Below are 18,742 nucleotides of genomic sequence, written 5' to 3' on the forward strand. Positions count from 1 at the left end.
GAAGTAATAAGTATTGACAAGGATGTGGAGAAAAGGAACTCTACATGCACTGTCAATGGGAATGTAAATTCATGAACCTCCACCAGTATGGAGATTCCTTAAGAAATTGAAAACAGAACTACCACATGACCCAACAGTTCCACCTTTGGATATTTACCCCAATAAAACAAAAATACTAATTCAAAGTTATATATGCATGGATGCCTATATTCATTGAAGCATTATTTATAGTAGCCAAGATAACAGAAGCAACCTAAGTTATCTACCAATGGATGTACGGATAAAGACATGTTTCATATATATAATTGCATACACGTTTCACATACACACACTGGAATATTACTCGGCCATAAAAAAGATAGCTTTCCATTTGCAACAGCATGATTGGACCTGGTAGATATTATGCTAAGTGACATAAGTCAGAGAGAGACCAACTTATATGTGATCCAAAAAGCAAAACAAATGATCGAACAAAATGAACCAGAAAGATAGATACAAAGAGTAAACTTGTGGTTACCAGGGTTGAGGAAGAGGGTATAGTTGAAAAAGGTAAAGTTGCTAAGAGGTACAATCTTGCATTTAATATAAAATAAATAAGTAATGGGACTGTAATATACAGCATAAGGATATAGTCAATGTATTTTAATAATTTTGTATGGTCGTAGATAATAACTAGACTTAATCTGGTGATCATTTCATAATCTATTTAAATGCTCAGTCACTGTGTACACCTGAAACTAACATAATATTGTACATAAACTATACTTTAACTTTTCAAAAAAAAAAAAATTTCCATCCACCGAAGTAAAGTCTTGATCATAGGCTTCTTTTGTCAGCGTTTGGATGTTCCCAAATAATGTGTAGACATATGTCAGTTATCATGGTTAACAGAATTTTCTAACCCTAGCTAATATATTTTTCATTGTTTTAATGCCTCATTAACTGTGATATTCTAACAAGTGTCTCTCTTTTCAGCCTGTGAGGTTGAAGCAGGGAAAGTGTACCAGGTATCCTCACAAGAACACATCCAGCCTTTCAAAGAAAACATGGAACAGTTTATTATTCAAGGTAAATTCTGAAGAGATATCTTTCATTTCCCTCCCTTTTCAGCAGAAGGGAAGGAGAAATTTTTTTAAATATACATTGGTTTAAAGAGGTTATTTTGATGTCACAGAAAAACAAATTATGTTTAATCACGAATCACACAGTTGTAAGAGGACAGCATTTGGCTAAAATGTGCTATTTTGTGGGTAATGTTCATTTTTACTGTTTTTTAAAATGATAGTAAGTACAGTAGTTATTGCTTGAAGTAGCACATATCTATAAATGCATTAACATTTTTATGCTTTCTCTGTGATAAAAAATCAGATATTCTTTTAAGTTTTATCTGCACATATGAATTCAATTTAACCTGGTATTTATTTGCTTTATGAAAATATTGTGCCCAAAATGTTGATTTTTTAATCTCTTCAGAACATTCAGTTTTTTTATAGGATGTAAAAATACCTCTGGATGTTAATACATTTTTTCCATAAAATTTTTGTAAATATTGTCTTATTGATTCTTCCTATATTCCTATGAAATAAGCAAAGATGGAAATTTTCAAATAATATTAAGAAAACAAAAATTTTAAGGGAAAAAAAGTCCATTAAAAGAACTTGCTGTTTGTGGCTCCATAGAAACGAACTGAACTAGTATCCATGAGGATGCCAGTTCAATCCCTGGCCGCACTTAGTGGGTTAAGGATCCAGTGTTGCTGTTAGCTGTGGTGTAGGTCACAGACATGGTCCAGATATGGCGTTGCTATTGCTGCAGTGTAGCCCAGCAGCTGCAGCTCCAGTTCAACCCCTGGGAACTTCCATATGCCAAGAGTTTGACCCAAAAAACCTTGTTATTTGAAATCCTTGAAACATATCAAAGCATTCACTGCTCTAAACGTTTCTACTTTGTAATGTTAACACATCTTCTGAAGATAAGATTTGTATCAAGCCATGCTCTGGTAAAGTTCTTGCTGTTTCAGGAATTCTAAAGGCTGATGTGGCCTGACACTGGGGCTAAATAGTACCTTGAAGACTGACTCCATCCTCTGCTTGTTAGGCTATGGTTTTTATAGATTTTTCAAGTGTCTTTAATTTAAAACAATGAATTATACCATAATTTGATTAAACATTAAGCATAGCTCTTTTGTAGATGGGAAAATACCATTTAATCATTTAAGATAACCATGAAGACAGAAACAAAAATCTGGTTCGTCATATATCAAAGTGATTGTCATTCTCAGTCAAGTTCCATTCTCTTGATGTAGAGTGGAAATTTTACTGGATGGTCCTTGACTGAAATCAGATTCCTGTAGATACATATTAGAGGACCCTCTCAGCTCACTGCACTCTTAATGGTGAATAAAAATGAGTCTTGATTTTTTCCATCCAGTGGGGTTTTTAGGGTCAAGAACCTGTGCTTAATTCTGTAACTCATTAAAAAAGAAGTAAAACAATTTGTTAGATTTCACATCTGAAACGTTAATGAGTGTGTCATTCATATAGTTGTTCACATGATACATGGTATGTAATATTTTGAATCTGTATTTCTTAGACCAGGTATTGAAATTTTCTTTTGATTCCATCTTAGTCACTTTTTTTTTTTTAATGAATAACAACACAGGTGGAATTTAGGGATTGTCTTACAAACCACACATGATCAGCCATATCGGACATATCTGACATTGTTAGAAATAATTATGATAATTCCAAGGATGAATAGAGGCCTTCAGAATTTGACTAGTAATTCACTTGCATGGGAGACCAGACTCAGCCATACTAAATGAACAGGTATCTATTCATATTTCAACAGTCTTCCATGAACTTGTTTTAATCCCTTTATTATGATATTCAGATATTAGTAATTTTTATACTTCTCCATGATAAATGAAACCCTTACTCATGTATGGATAATAACCCATATATTCTAATTATGGGCTAGAATTAGGCTAATCCCAATTAAATGAGTCTTCATGCTCTTCTTTCAGCACTTTTAATTACCTTTTTATTTCTCCTCTGGTCCTCTTCAAATATTCTGTGATTATTTGTTCATTGAAAAAAAATCTTCAAATGCCTCCTATCTGCCCAGACATTCTTCGGGATATTGAGTTACAGCAGTGAATAAGAAAATGTATGTGTCTTAATGGACTTTACATTGTACATTACCTGGAATACAATCAATGACAACAGCAAATCCTTAAAGGAGAAAAAACTTAAATAGTCAAATGTGTCTAAAATGTGGAAGAAGAAAAAATCCAGCTTTAAACATAGTTGCTAATGAACCTATGTTCAGTGACACAGTGAAACCAATATATTTCAAAATACATTTCTCTGAGAATATGGCCAGTTCTTTTGGTCCTATATGTCTTCTAGTTATCAGGGCAAAATTCTAAAATTAAATTCATACACTAAGAAATGCATTCCACATTAGTAAAAATAATATATGCTGTTCATAATGAGGCCTTCCTCAGTAATAAAATAGTTTTCTTACATTAATCTATATGCTCAGATTACCTAACAGAGGTATATTCATGTTTTTATATGTCCCATCAGTCTTTTTTAATGTGCTTCATTTTTGAAAGCTAAAGTCTCTCTCAAACAATTCAAGAGTCTGTCTCTCTCTCTCTCTCTCTCTCTCTTTCTCTTTCTCTCCAGTGCTGGCCAAACATTTCAATATTAGCTCCCACAATATAATAGATCCTTCTCTTATTCTTGTAATTCAGCTACTGAGTGGTCTGTGGGCCACACTCTTCACAGTCTCTGATTTTATCTAGCTCAGTAATCCATTAATGCACCCCTTTTGCACTTCCCAGCTCCACTCCAGCCAGGTTTTTATGGCCTCTACTTAGACACTTCTTTGTGAATGTCCCTCACCTCTGCTTTAAAATAGGCAGATTTAGAGAACCATGTCCTACTGCCAAGAGGCATTTTTTTGTTTGTGATTGGGAGAGTTGAGAACATTGTGTTAATAATGTTCTGACCTCATGAACATTAAAAAATATAAATGTTTATATTTACATTTAACCATTTCCTGCAATTGTATTATTTATTTGTCCCTCAACAGTGTCAAGTCCATTAAGAGAGTACATTGCTTTGCTCTCTGCTGTCTCCCTACACCTAGAAAAATTCTCGGCATGTAGCATACACCAGTCTTGTTCACCAGGCAAAAGCCCAACAACCCTCATTAAGTCTCTCTTTGCTGTCTTTGCATCAGGGTAGCTCAACATTTTGTTCTTGGCAGAGTGGTCGTCCTTACACAACACTGACTGCTGTCAGCTTGAAGTCATGACAGAGACCTGCTGTTAGTAACTCACTTCGACTCAGCAGTGTTATAGGGTTTCCCTTGCAGATTTACTGGGGTTTGTTTCTGTCTTCTTCTCTCAAACCTCCACAGTCACCCTGTCCCACTTACCTTTGTTCTGATGATAATCTCACTGCATACTCTGGTAAGAAAATAGACACTGTTATACAGCTGCTTCCACACCTACCCACCACTGCATCTGCAAACCTGGACTTTACCCTGAATTTGGGCGGAGCTGAGATTTAAAGATTTAAGAGGGTAGACTGACAGGCATGGAAAAGGGCTAAATGGAAGCAGCCCAGACTTAGAGACTGAGGGCTCTTTGTGAGACTGTTGAGTCACACTGTCAGAGAGATGAGGAGGCCCTGTTCTGAGGAAGAACTAACAGTGCTGAAGACAGAATAGATTTGAGGGATAATAATAACATACTAACAGTGCTGAAGACAGAATAGATTTGAGGAATAATAATAACATACAACAGTGCTGAAGACAGAATAGATTTGAGGGATAATAATAACATACAAATGAACATAGAGGTGATGGATAGTTGTCCAGATTTCAGGTTTGAGTGGCAGGCGAGTGGTGGTATGAATAACTGAGATAGACAAGATAAATCTTGGAAAAGATTTGAATGGATAGCATGATCACCATGTAGATGTATATGCCCAGTAAGCAGGTGTATGTTTGCAGTAGACATGAGGGAGAGAACTAGCATGGAGAATTGGACATCATAAGCGAGATGATGTGATCACCTAGGAAGCTGAGAAAATAGCCTTAGGGATAGAGTTCTGGAAGAGGATACATGTATAGGATGAACAGAGGAAGAGAAGGCCCTAAGGCCTCTACAGGTGTTAGTAATCAGACAGGTAGAAGGAAAACTAAGAGAAGCTGTTATAATGGAAGCCAGGGTGAGGGATAGTTTCAGAAAGGAGGTATATAGTGGTAAGTGTACCTTGATGGAATATTTTTCTTGGATTGGCATGGACAGAAACCAGTTTTCTGAGCTTTTAACATTTATGAGAAACCAGGAAGTACAACTCTGCAACAATTTTTTAAATTATTGTAGGACAACTGTAATTGATGCATAAACATTTGACTTAACTATTTAATTGAAGTTACTGTAATTAGCTTATCTCTGATTTATGCCAGTATTTGTGATGATTTTATTTTTGTCAGTATGTTAAGAAAACTAATTGGTAATCTCCACATGGCTACGCAGCATTTATTTATTTTTAAATTTATGCAGTTTTTTTACTCTGCTATTGATTCCTTCTAGTGTGTTTTTAATTAACATTATTATATTGTTCATCTCTGTTTGTTCTTTAAATATTCTAGCTCTTTGTTAAATATTTCTTGTATTGTCTCTGTCTATGCCTCCATTCTTTTTCCGAGATCTTGGGTCAGTCTTTACTATCATTACTCTGAGTTCTTTTTCAGGTAGATTGACTATCTCTACTTCACTTAGTTAGTTTTTCCTGTAGGATTTTATCTTATTTCTTCACCTGGAACATATTTCTCTGCCGTATCATTTTGTCTAACTTTCTGTGTTTGTGGTCTCCTTTCCACAAACTACAAGTTTGAAGCTCCTTTTTCTTCTGTTGTCTGCCCTCTGGTGGGTGAGGTTGGTTCAGGGGCTTGTGCAGGCTTCCTGGTGTCAGGGACTGGTGTCTGCCCACTGGTGGGTGGAACTGGGCCTTGTCCCTCTGGTGGGCAGGGTCATGCCAAGGGATGTTTCGAGGTGACTGTAAGGCCAGTACGCCTTTAGGCAGCCTGTCTCTGACGGCTGGGGATGTGTTCTAACCTGCTGGTTATTTGGCCCAAGGTGTCCCCAGCACGGGAGTTTGCAGGCTGTTAAGTGGTGCCAGGTCTTGATGTCAACATGACAAGCTCTGGGAGAGCTCACGCAGATCAGTATTCCCTCAGGCCTCCACCACTAGTGTCCTTGCCTGCACAGTGAGCCACAGCCATCCCTCATCTCCCCAGGAGACCCTCTAAGACCCACAGATAGGTCTCAGGCTCCTAAGGAGTCACTGCTTTGTGCTGGATCCCAGTCCCTATGAAACCTGTGTGCACCCTCCAAGAGTGGAGTCTCTGTTTACCCCGGTCCTGTGAAGCTCCTGTCTTCAAGCCTCACTGGCCTTCAAGGCCAAATGCTCTGGGGGTTCTTCCTCCCAGTGCCAGATCCACAGGCTGAGAAGACTGTTGTGGCTCAGAACTCTTACTCCAATTGGAGAACCTCTGTGATACAATTATCCTCCAGGTTGTGGGTTGCCCAGCTGGTGGGTATGGGATTTGATTATATTGTGAAAGCATCCTTACTACCATCATGTTGTGGCTCCTTCTTTGTCTTGGGATGTAAAATATCTTTTTTGATTAGTTGCAGTCTTTTTTGACGACAGTTTAGCAGTTAGTTGTGATTTTGGTGATTTTTGTGAGAGGATGTTTGCCCAAGTCCTTCTACTCCACCATCTTGTCCAGAATCAAGGGGCTTTTAGTTTGGATGCTTGCTATCCCTTTCCTCAGCATGTGCTGGCCATTGTCCCCTTGATATGGGATGTGCAGGTGCAGTGGCCCTTGCGTGCTTCTGCAATGGTCTGAGCAGGGCTTGGTACCTTGACAGCTGCTCATGGGTCTTGTAGTGGCCCTGGTGGCCTGTGCCTGCCTCTGGAGCCCACAGTGCCAGAGATGGCTTGTACCCTCCCCTGGAGCCTCTGTAGGTGGTTTCCTGTTGCCTGAGAGCAAGGCAAGAATCTCTTATGGCAGATCTACCCCTCTCCTCGCATGCCCCTCAACAGTGTCACCTTGCTTTTCTGGTCAGCCCAGGCGTCTTCTGAGTATACCCTCCAGTCTCTTCAAGGCTGCCTTCATGCACACAACCTCAGTCCACTCCCTGAGTCTGATCTCTGAAGCCCAAGCTGCAGAACCCAGCAACCCTACACTCTGATGGACGAGCATCGCAGATCAGGGAGCTCAGGGCACTGGTCCCAACCTTCTGTGCAGGTCTCTCTCCGTTTTGCCCTTTGCAAACCAGTTGCCGTGCTCTCCTCTGAGGGTCCAAAGATCCCCTCCATCCAGGCTGATCTCCCCATTGGTGAGGGAAATTCACAGGGTGCAAGAACCTTTCTTCTCTCACAGCTCACTCTCTGTGAGCCAATTCTTTCTTTTTTTTTTTTGTCTTTTTCCTTTTTTCCTACCTGGATGCATGGAGGTTTTCTCGCTGTTTTGGAAGTCTGAAGTCTTCTGCCAGCATTCAGTAGATGTTCTGTATGAATCGTTCCACTTGTAGATATATTTTTAATGTATTTGTGGGAGGGGATGAACCCCATGTCCTACTTGCCTGCTATATTGGTCACTCTTCCAAATTATCTCCATTTTTGAAAGATTTTTACCAGATATAGAACTGTCAAGTTGACAAGTCTTGCCACACTGAGACCTGCTTATCTTCTACTTGCATGGCTTCTGATAAGAAATATGTACTAATATCTTTCTCGACTTACTGTGGGATTACATAAGTTGCAAATATATTGAATACACTTAATCTCTCAAACATCATATTAACTTTGCCTGCTTTAAACGTGCTCAGAATATTTACATTAGCCTACTCTTGAGCAAAATCATTTTAACAGAGAGCCTATTTTATAATAACATGTTGACTGTCTCATGTAATTTACTGAATACTGTGCTGAAAGTGAAAAACAGAATGATTGTCTGGGTACAGAATATTGTTAAGACTATTGGTTGTTCAACTTCATGATCATGTGGCTGATGGAGAGGTAAGGCTGCTGTTTCAGAGAGGATTATACCTCATATTGCTAGACCAGAAGGAGATCAAAATTTAAAATTCAAAGTATGGTTTCTATTGAATGTGTATTGCTTTCACACCAATATCAAGTCAAAAAATAATTTTAAGTTGAACCATTGTAATTCAGGGACCTTAGTTCACTGTTGTTCCTGTAACAAATCACCAGCAGCTTATTAGCTTAAAGCAACACAAATTTATTATTGTACAGCTCTGTAGGTCAGAAACTCAAAATGGATCTCCCTAGGCTAAAATCATCATGTCAGTAGGGCCTTGTTCCTTCTGGAGTCTCTAGGGGAAAACTCATTCCCTTGCCTTTTTCAGATTCTAGAGGTTCCCCACATTCCTGGGGCCTCCTTGTGTCTTTAGAGTCTGCAGTGGCTAATGATTTTTTCTCATGCCCTGTGACTGTGACACTGACTTGCTTCCCTCTCTTTCACATATAAGGACCCTCTGACTACTTTGGGCTCCTAGATAATACAGGATGACCTTCTCATCACAAGTTAGCAACATTAATTCCATCTGTAACCTTAATTCCCCTGTGTCATGTAACATAACTTTCACTGATTCTGTGCATTAGCATATAACCATACTCAGAAAGCCCAATATTTTGTCTTCTACAAAATCTTCTGTAATTTTTATTTTTGTTTCCTGTTACAAAATGTGTTTTATCTCACCTCTGCTTTTTTTCTTTCTTTTTCTTTTTTTAAATTTGTTTATTTACTTATTTTTGAAAAATTTTTTTATTTTATTGTTATTTGCCCAATACAGTTTTTTTTTTCTATTGTATAGCATGGTGACCCAGTTACCCATACATATATACATTCTTTTCTCTCCCATTATCATGCTCCATCATAAGTGACTAGAGATAGTTCTCAGTGCTACACAGCAGGATCTCAGTGCTAACTGTTCCAAAGGCAATAGTTTGCATCTATTAACCCCAAGCTCCCAGTCCATCTCACTCCCTCCCCCTCCCCCACCAGTCTTTTCTCCAAGTCCATGATTTTCTTTTCTATGGAAAGGTTCATTTGTGCCGTATATTAGATTCCAGATATGTGATATCATATGGTATTTGTCTTCCTCTTCTGACTACTTCACTCAGGATGACAGTATGAGAGTCTCTAGTTCCATCCATGTTGCTGCAAATGGCATTATGTCATTCTTTTTTATGGTTGAGTAGTATTCCATTGTGTAGATATACCACATCTTCCTAATTCACTCATTTGTCAATGGACATTTGGGTTGTTTCCAGGTCTTGGCTATTGTGAATAGAGCTGCAGTGAATATGCGGGTGCATGTGTCTTTTTTTTTTTTTTTTTTTTTTTTTTTTGTCTTTTTGCCTTTTCTGGGGCTGCTCCCATGGCATATGGAGGTTCCCAGGCTAGGGGTCTAATTGGAGCTACAGCTGCTGGCCTGTGCCATAGTCACAGCAACTCAGGATCTGAGCCACGTCTGCAACCTACACCACAGCTCACAGCAACACCGGATCCTTAACCCACTGAGCAAGGCCAGGGATCGAACCTGCAACCTCATGTTTCCTAGTTGGATTCGTTAACCACTGAGCCATGATGGGAACTCTGCATATATCTTTTTTAAGGAAAGTTTTGTCCAGCTATATGCCCAAGAGTGGGATTGCTAGGTCATGTGGTAGTTCTATGTATAGTTTTCTAAGGTACCGCCATACTGTTCTTCATAGTGGTTGCACCAGCTTATATTCCCACCAACAATGCAGGAGGGTTCCCTTTTCTCCACGCCCCCTCCAGCATTTTTTATTTGTGGACTTATTAATGATGGCCATTCTAACTGGTGTGAGTGGTATTTTTGATTTACATTTCTCTAATAATCAGGGATGTTGAGCATTTTTTCATGTGCTTGTTGGCCATCTGTGTATCTTCCTTGGAGAAATGTCTATTCTTGTCTTTTGCCCATTCTTCAATTGGGTTGTTGGCTTTTTTTGCTGCGGCGTTGTATAAGTTGTTTGTATATTTTAGAAATTAAGCCCTTGTCAGTTGCATCATTTGAAACTATTTTCTCCCATCCTGTTTGTCTTTTTGGTTTTCTTTTTGGTTTCCTTTGCTGTGCAAAAGCTTGTCAGTTTGATTTTTTCTTTTTCTTTTTATGTCCTCACCCACAGCATATTGAAGTTCCCAGACTAGGGATTGAATCGGAGCCACAGATGCGATCTATGCCACAGCTACAGCAACAATGGATCCAAGCCTTATCTGCGACCTATGCCACAGCTTGTGACAACGCAAGATCCTTAACCCACTGAGCAAGTCCAGGGATCAAATCCTCATCCTCACAAACACTCTGTTGGGTTCTTAACCCACTGAGCCACAATGGGAACTCCCTCCCACCTCTATTTTTAACATGTGTCTTTATTACTGAGTTTTAGCACTTTGATTATGATGTACATTGGTATATGTGTATGTGTATGTATTTGTCTTGCTTGGAGTTAATTGACCTCTTGAATCTGGGAGTATATAGTTTTTTGTCAGACTTGGAGAACTTTTGGCCATTATTTCCTCAGTTATTTTTCTGCCTCAGCTCTCTCCTTTTCTTCTAATATTCCAGTTAGACATATGCTATCCTCTTTACTGTTGTACCAAAATTCTCAAAGTTCAGGGTTTTTTTCAGTCTTCTATTTGCTTCAGTTAGAATAGATCCTGTTGTTGTCTTCAGGTTCTTTGTTCTTTGCTTCTGAAATATCTGATCTCATGCTATTTGTATTTTCAAATAAATTGTCATTTTCTAAGCGAATTTTTCTTCAGATACTGTGTTTTTCTCATTTCTACAAGTTTCACTTGGTTATTTTTTTATATATTTCATTTTATTTACTGCAGGTTTGTGTCCCACAAAATTCACTATTGAAGCCCTCACCCTGAATGTAATAGTATTAGGAGATGTGCTTTTTTGAGGGGTGATTAGGTCATGAGGGTGGAACCCTCCCGAATTTGTGCTCTTATAAGAAGAGTCACAAGAGAGCTTACCTCTTTCTCTGCTCTTTACCATGTGAACACAAGAAGGTGGCGGACTGCAAACAAGTAATAGGCCCTCCAGAACCCCACCATGCTGGCCCTCTGATCTTGGACTCCCAACCTTGAGAATGGTGGCAAATGAACATTTGTTGTTTATACCATCATGTCTTTAGTATTTATTACAGCATTACTGAGCAGACTAAGACATCCATTTTTCTCCTATGTTTATGCTTTTCTATAATATTTGAGCATAGGCATAATAGCTGCTTTAGTTTTGTTTTTTGTTTGTTTTTTGGGGTTTTTTTTTGTTTTGTTTGTTTGTTTGTTTGTTTGTTTTTGTCTTTTTGCCTTTTCTAGGGCCGCTTCACGGCGTATAGAGGTTCCCAGGCCAGGGGTCTAATCGGAGCTGTAGCCACTGGCCTACACCACAGCCACAGCAACGTGGGATCTGAGCCACGTCTGCGACCTACACCACAGCTCACGGCAATGCCAGATCCTTAACCCACTGAGCAAGGCCAAGGATCGAACCTGCAACCTCATGGTTCCTAGTCAGATTTGCTAACCACTGTGCCACAACGGGAACTCCGCTGCTTTAGTTTTATTTGCTAGTTCATCTCTTGTCATTCCTGGGTCTATTTCTATTGATTCATTTATCTTCTGGTAGTTGATTACATTTCTCTGATACTTGCTTGGTCTAGTAATTTTTTATTAAATGCTAGGCACTCTGTTATGTGTTGAATTTTGGATTTTGTGTATTATTCTAAAGAATATTTGGCTTTGTTTGAGTAGACAATTCAAATTACTTGTGACTGAGTTTGATCCTTTAAGGCATGTTTTTAAGCTTTGCTGGGTATAGTCTAGAGTACCTTCATACCAGTGACAGTTAAGTCCTGCTCATAAAGTTCCCCCAACCCCACCCCTTCCCCACACATCTCCAATAACTATCCTGTCTCAGATGTTCAGCCACAGCTTTATACTCTAGCTCTTCAGACTTCAGATATCTCTTGGCCCTGCATGAGCTCTGGGAATTATTCAGTTTATAGCTTCTTGGTTCTTTTCTTTGACTTGCAGAGTTTCACTCTATTTATGTGCAATCCTAATAGTCAGCAAAAACTAAAAGAGACCTCAGTGCTGATTTCTGGCCATTCTTTTCTGCAAGGCTTTTTCCTCTCTGGCACTCTGCCCCTCACCTTTCAGCCACTTCAGACTCTCCAGACTCCTCTCTCTGTTTCTTTAGCTCAGTGAGACTGGTTGTCTTATTTGGGGCCTCCTTCCCAGGACCCACAATCTGGAAACTGACTGTACATGGAGACCCAGGAAAAGTGTAGTGCTCAACTCATTTGTGTGCCTTCTTTCAGAGATCAGGGTCCTGTGCTGCCTGCTGTCCAATATATGAAAATTTCCATTTCATATACTTTATCCAATTTTCTGGTTGGTTATAGAGGGTGGTAAGTTTGGTTCTTATTAATCACATCCAGAAAAGGAAATATCTTTCCATTGGTTTGAAGTGAATGCATTTCAAGACCTGTGGTTGCAAAGAGGGCTGGGGAGGGGGTGGGATGGATTGGGTGTTTGGGGTTAGTAGATGCAAACTATTACATTTATAATGGATAAGCCATGAGATCCTGCTGTATAACACAGGGAACTATATCCAATCACTTGTTTTGTTTTGTTTTGTTTTTCTGCTTTTTAGGGCTGCACCTGCGGCATATGGAGGTTCCCAGGCTAGGGGTCGAATCGGAGCTACAGCTGCTAGCCTACACCACAGCCACACCAACGCCAGATCCGAGGCACGTCTGTGACCTACACCACAGCTCACAGCAATGCCAGATCCTAACCCACCAAGTGAGGCCAGGGATCAAACCTGCAATGTCATGGTTCCTAGTCAGATTCATTTCTAAAACACCACAACAGGAACTCCTATCCAATCACTTGTGATAGAACATGATAGAATATAATATGAGAAAAAGAATGTGTACGTACATGTATAACTGGGTCACTTTGCTGTACAGCAGAAATTGACAGAACTTTGTAAATCAACTATAATCAAAATAAGGGGAAAAAATCAGGAGGAAAAATCCTAAAATAAAATAAAATAGACTACATACAGTTCACCCTCCTTGCTTTGCTTCTCATCACACCATAAGAGGCTGAACCTGCCCCTGTACAATCTGCACACAGCTTTTTGGCCACCTATTTTCCATTATATTTACCAGCTTGTCTCCATAATATTCTTCCTTCTTGGCATTCTGGACTTTATGCATTTTTTTTTTGGTCTTTTTGCTATTTCTTTGGGCCACTCCTGCGGCATATGGAGGTTCCCAGGCTAGGGGTTGAATCGGAGCTGTAGCCGCCGGCCTACGCCAGGGCCACAGCAATGCAGGATCCGAGCCGCATCTGCGACCTACACCACAGCTCATGGCAACGCCGGATCCTTAACCCACTGAGCAAGGGCAGGGCCCAAACCCACAACCTCATGGTTCCTAGTCGGATTCGTTAACCACTGCGCCACGACAGGAACTCCACTTTATGCATTTTGAAAGCAACATATCCCAGTCTCTTTTATGGTCATGGTGATGTGCAAAGGAAAGGAAAGACAAAAAGTATTACTGTGCAGCAGGTGGTTTTGAATTATTTGACCATGCAACTCAGAGGAATTATTACCCTGTTTAGTGATAAAGAAAAGTTTTATAACAATGTGATTATCAAAGTAGTTAAAATCTCACAGTTAGTATTCATATCCAAACTCTAAATCCTATGTTATAGGAGTTCCCATTGTGATTCAGAGGGTTAAGAACCTGACATAGTGTCTGTGAGGATACAGGTTTGATCCCTGGTCTTGCTCAGTGGGTGAAGGATCCAGCATTGTTGCAAGCTGTGGCATAGGCTGCAGATGTGGCTCAGATCCAGTGTTACTGTGACTGTGGTGTAGACTGGCAGTTGCAGCTCTAATTCCAACCCTAGCCCAGGAATTTTGTATGCCACAGGTGTGGCCATAAAAAGAAAAAAAAAATCCCATGATATAGCCCAAAACACTGATCCCTGGTGGGATCTGAAAATGAGAGGCAGAGTGGGAAGAACACCTTGCTGAGGAAGGAGCTTTTTTACACGAGGTGTGGGAAAGGCAGTTGTTTCCAGAGGTTGACGCCAGGGAGGACTTGAGCAGTGGTGTCCATTAGAAGTCAGACAGTTGCCTCTGTGGAAGGTGGACAAGGCTCCTGGGAGCCTCTCATCATGGGAGGGCCAGTGAGGGTCACTACATGCTATGCCTATGCATATTTGTCTATTTTAAATGCTTTTTTAGCTTTTGTACAGCTACCATTATCATGAACTAACTAGAAGGTTGCTGTTGTCATTTGATGTGTCAGAAAACAAATGAGCTATTTGCCATAAAGAAAGGGGAAATGAATCCTGAAGGAGAAAATTGGAATCTTTTACATCTCTTAAGTAACTAATTTTACACACTTTGATATAATGCATTTTATTCATAGCACATTATAAGTACATATGGAAATGCAGCTAAAAGTAACACTGGCTTTCAGAACTAGTCACAAAGCCTTCTGTGCCATTAGAAATTAACTGAAAATAATTTTTATATTTCTGAAAAAAATAGGTCAGAGAATGAAATATTAGGAATTAGAATTTTGCATAGTTTATAGGAAATAATCTTATTTCTATGTCATGTTCAATTTTTACTTGGAAATCTGTGCATATAATACAGATAGCACACAGCCTGTCAAGTTTTTACTCAAACTGAAAAACACAGTTAGTTTAAGATTTTGGTCACTGCATGAGATTAGCTTGGGTACTCCCTAAATGAATGGCAGAGTTATTTCATTCCTGAGAGATACCTTCATTTTTACTAACTTAATAAAATTTTATTTTAGTTTGATAGGTTTCATCCTCACTAACTAAAGAAACCTAATTCTGCATTTGTCACTAAATTAACATCATAAGTATATTTAAAAGAATCCTGATAACAAAATGTTGGTAGTGTGTTTATACAAGCAGCTCGTAGAAAAATGGTATCTTAGTGTTCCCAGAAAACTGAATTGCACCCCAGATTTTCATAAAGGTTTTTTTTTTATTTCTAAGATTGCCATACAGAGGAAAATCTGTTCAGTTCACTAAATTGTTGACTCTACATCAAGTTGCAATGTTTACTCTAATGTGCTTTCTTTGATAGCTCATTGAATTGTCCATCAAAGCTAATTACAGTTGAGTACACAAATCATGTTAGCTTCAAAATCATGTAAAAATAATGGATAATAGATCATTTTTAATTCCAGTTTGATATTATGGTTGTAATATGGCTGTTAGGTTTGGGAAGAGGGTCTGTTTTTATGTCTTATACCTTTAGTAAGAATCCCTAATGGCCTAGTGGTTAAGGATTTGGCATTGACACTGCCGTGGCTTGGGTTCCATCCCTGGCCCTAGAACTTCTATACAGTATGGGTACCCCCCAAAAAAAACAATTAGTCTTCTACCACTTTGAAGTATCTTTTCAGCAAAATTTGCTTATATGATGAAGCAAGAGTTGTTTTAGTATACATTACAAGGAATCACTAAGAACAAATTGAAACACGTCATTTCAATTTAGGGGCTACATTTTCTGAAAAGCTGTAAGTATGTGCTTTCTTTATCTGCATATAACTTTGAAACATGATTAAATAGCAGTTGATGTTTTCAGTTAACATTATTATGTATTATATCACTTTAGACATTTCAAGAGGTTGAAATCCAACATTTTAAAAGAATATTTATTTCATCCCTATTAATTATTGGGGGACACTATGCTAAATATTTTGAATCTGTTTGTCTGAGATTACATAGCTAATTTCAGTGGAAGAATCGGGAATAGAACACAGACCTCTGGAATCTCATTCTAGGGTGTTTTAAATTTCATAAATAATTTATTTGATTCTTCTAAAATAGGAAGAATGGGTAGTTCCCGTCGTGGCGCAGTGGTTAACGAATCCGACTAGGAACCATGAGGTTGCAGGTTTGATCCCTGGCCTTGCTCAGTGGGTTAACGATCTGGCGTTGCCGTGACCTGTGGTGTAGGTCACAGACGCGGCTCGGATTCCGCGTTGCTGTGGCTCTGGCGTAGGCCGGTGGCTACAGCTCCGATTCAACCCCTAGCCTGGGAACCTCCATATGCCACGGGAGCGGCCCAAGAAATAGCATCAACAACAACAACAAAAGACAAAAGACAAAAATAAATAAATAAATAAAATAAAATAAAATAAAATAGGAAGAATATCCTTCCTGAAAATGATATGCATTGTGATGCTTTGTTGTTTTTCCTTAAACAAACTTGCTGTGGTTCTGGAATTTCTTCGAACCAAACCATCTTCATGCTAAGCAACCTAGAACAGATACTGTAAGAAAGTATGTTCATGTTGGAGACTTTTCAAAGTGAAGTCATGGAACAGTCATTGTGTTTTTGTGTTTTTCAATATGGCTAATAATTGACCTGTAGGTTTATGTAAACAATCTAAAGAACAGAAAGGGAAAGGGGGAAAAAATCTCTACTGCCAGCTCCAAAGATCTCTGAACTTCCATATGACCCTGCAGTCTCACTCTTGGGCATATATCCAGATAAAACTCTACTTAAAAGAGACACATGCACCCGCATGTTCATTGCAGCACTATTCACAATAGCCAGGACATGGAAACAACCCAAATGTCCATCGACAGATGATTGGATTCGGAAGAAGTGGTATATATACACAATGGAATACTACTCAGCCATAAAAAAGAATGACATAATGCCATTTGCAGCAACATGGATGGAACTAGAGACTCTCATACTGAGTGAAATGAGCCAGAAAAACAAAGACAAATACTATATGATATCACTTATAACTGGAATCTAATATCCAGCACAAATGTACATCTCCACAGAAAAGAAAATCATGGACTTGGAGAAGAGACTTGTGGCTGCCTGATGGGAGAAGGAGGGAGTGGGAGGGATGGAGAGCTTGGGCTTATCAGATACAACTTAGAATAGATTTACAAGGAGATCCTGCTGAGTAGCATTGAGAACTATGTCTAGATACTCATATTGCAACAGAACAAAGGGTGGGGGGAAAAATGTATGCATGTAAGGATAACTTGATCCCCTTGCTATACAGTGGGGAAAAAAAAAGATCCCTGTTAAATGACAGTTGTGATGGCTTTGCAGACATTGTGCACACCTTTGAACAACACTATCTTAAGGTTGTACAACACTAACCAGCCCAACTGGATGATTGCCTAAGCAGTGATAGAGCGCTTGGACAATTCCCAAGTGATCATGCAGTTCTGATTTTTTATTATCATTTTGCCTGCTCCATTCTGTCTTCTAATTTCTCCAACTGGCCACAAATGTGACTCAAAAGGGAATGATTATGAAAACACAACTCCTTTCACTATCCCCAGGGGGGTTTTAATGGTTTTTTTTTTTTTGGTCCAGTAGCTCAATGATTTTCAAACTGTGTGTCACAGATCATTTAGTGAAGCATGAAATCAATTTAGTGGGTACCAGCTACATTTGGAGACCTAAACAATAGACTAAAAATATTCACATAGTGTGAATTTTGGAGTATTTTGAAACTTTGGAGTCAAATACATGTGTATATGTACAAAGTAATACATCAATTCCTAGGATGCTTACTGGTCAAAAAATATGAAGGTCACTACCATACATATTTTTTATGATGGGGATTTCTGTGTTTAAATAATTTTAGGGAGTCCCCTTATGGTGTAGTGGGTTAAGGATCCAGCGATGTCACTGCAGTGGCTCAGGTCAGGTTCAGTGCTGTGGTGCAGGTTCAGTCCGTAGCCCAGGAACTTGCAGATGCTGCATGTGCAGCCAATAAATAAATAAAGTTAAAATAGTGATGTAATCTCTTTCCAAGATTTGATCTTTGGGTTTTTGTCAGGCTACCATTATTTATTTTTTTAGGCAAATCTAATAGCAAATAAGTGGGTGCACTGTCATCTCCCCACTTGTCAGTCAGTACAGAGTGTTAGTATTTATCTTACATCTCCGTAAAAACAACCTCTGGATCTGCTCACCTGTGATCCGGTGTGGAGAGGCCAGTGAAGAAGGCCACATTCCGTTTCAGTTCTTTATTTTGTTTTTGTACCTTTGCTGGAGAGAACTTTTTACAGCTCATTATTGACAAATAAATCCTTGACAAACACCTTTAATATGAACACCAAGCTAGCTAGTGTTTTGTTTTCTCTGATTAATGTGATTTAAAGAAATTACTTAGAAAATTACATTAACTTAATGAAAATTCATATAACCTATTCAATCATATCTTCATAGATTGAAAATAAATTTCTGGCTGGGGTACATTAGAGTTAATAATTTATGTTAATAATAGTAATGTTAATAATGTAACATATTTCATATTCTTTGGAGCTCTTTTTCTTGAGATGGTATAACCATTTATCATTTATCTCATCTGTTTTTCTTTTCTTGCATTTTCAGCTAAAATTGACCAAGAAGCAGAAGAGAACTCATTGACAGAGACTCATAAATGGTAAGAAATTACTTTCCTTTAATATTTGTTCTCAGAGTAAACTTATAAATTGCTTAGTGTCCTTTATCTCCAGGAATCAATTATTAGCTCAG

The 18,742-nt window shown here is 38.8% G+C and overlaps 1 protein-coding gene across 7 annotated transcripts in view; it reads left to right on the plus strand.

The window, feature by feature from the left end:
* Positions 1 to 18,742, plus strand: part of FMN2 (formin 2) — a 305,517-nt gene that overhangs the window by 242,999 nt on the left and 43,776 nt on the right. For all 7 annotated transcript variants that reach the window (XR_014827783.1, XM_021081836.2, XM_084996812.1 and 4 more), the window contains 2 exons: positions 976 to 1,068; positions 18,599 to 18,650. Coding sequence is in view for 6 of the 7 variants with exons in the window: in XM_021081836.2 (XP_020937495.2) it covers positions 976 to 1,068; positions 18,599 to 18,650 (145 nt within the window). In the remaining variant the exon portion in view is untranslated. The remainder of the gene's footprint in view (positions 1 to 975; positions 1,069 to 18,598; positions 18,651 to 18,742) is intronic.

This window comes from Sus scrofa, chromosome 14 (assembly GCF_054392235.1).
Source record: "Sus scrofa isolate SSC_HxYL_T2T_F1_AM1 chromosome 14, Sscrofa_HxYL_maternal_Yorkshire_Landrace_v2.0, whole genome shotgun sequence".
In the NCBI taxonomy this organism is placed as follows: Eukaryota; Metazoa; Chordata; class Mammalia; order Artiodactyla; family Suidae; genus Sus; species Sus scrofa.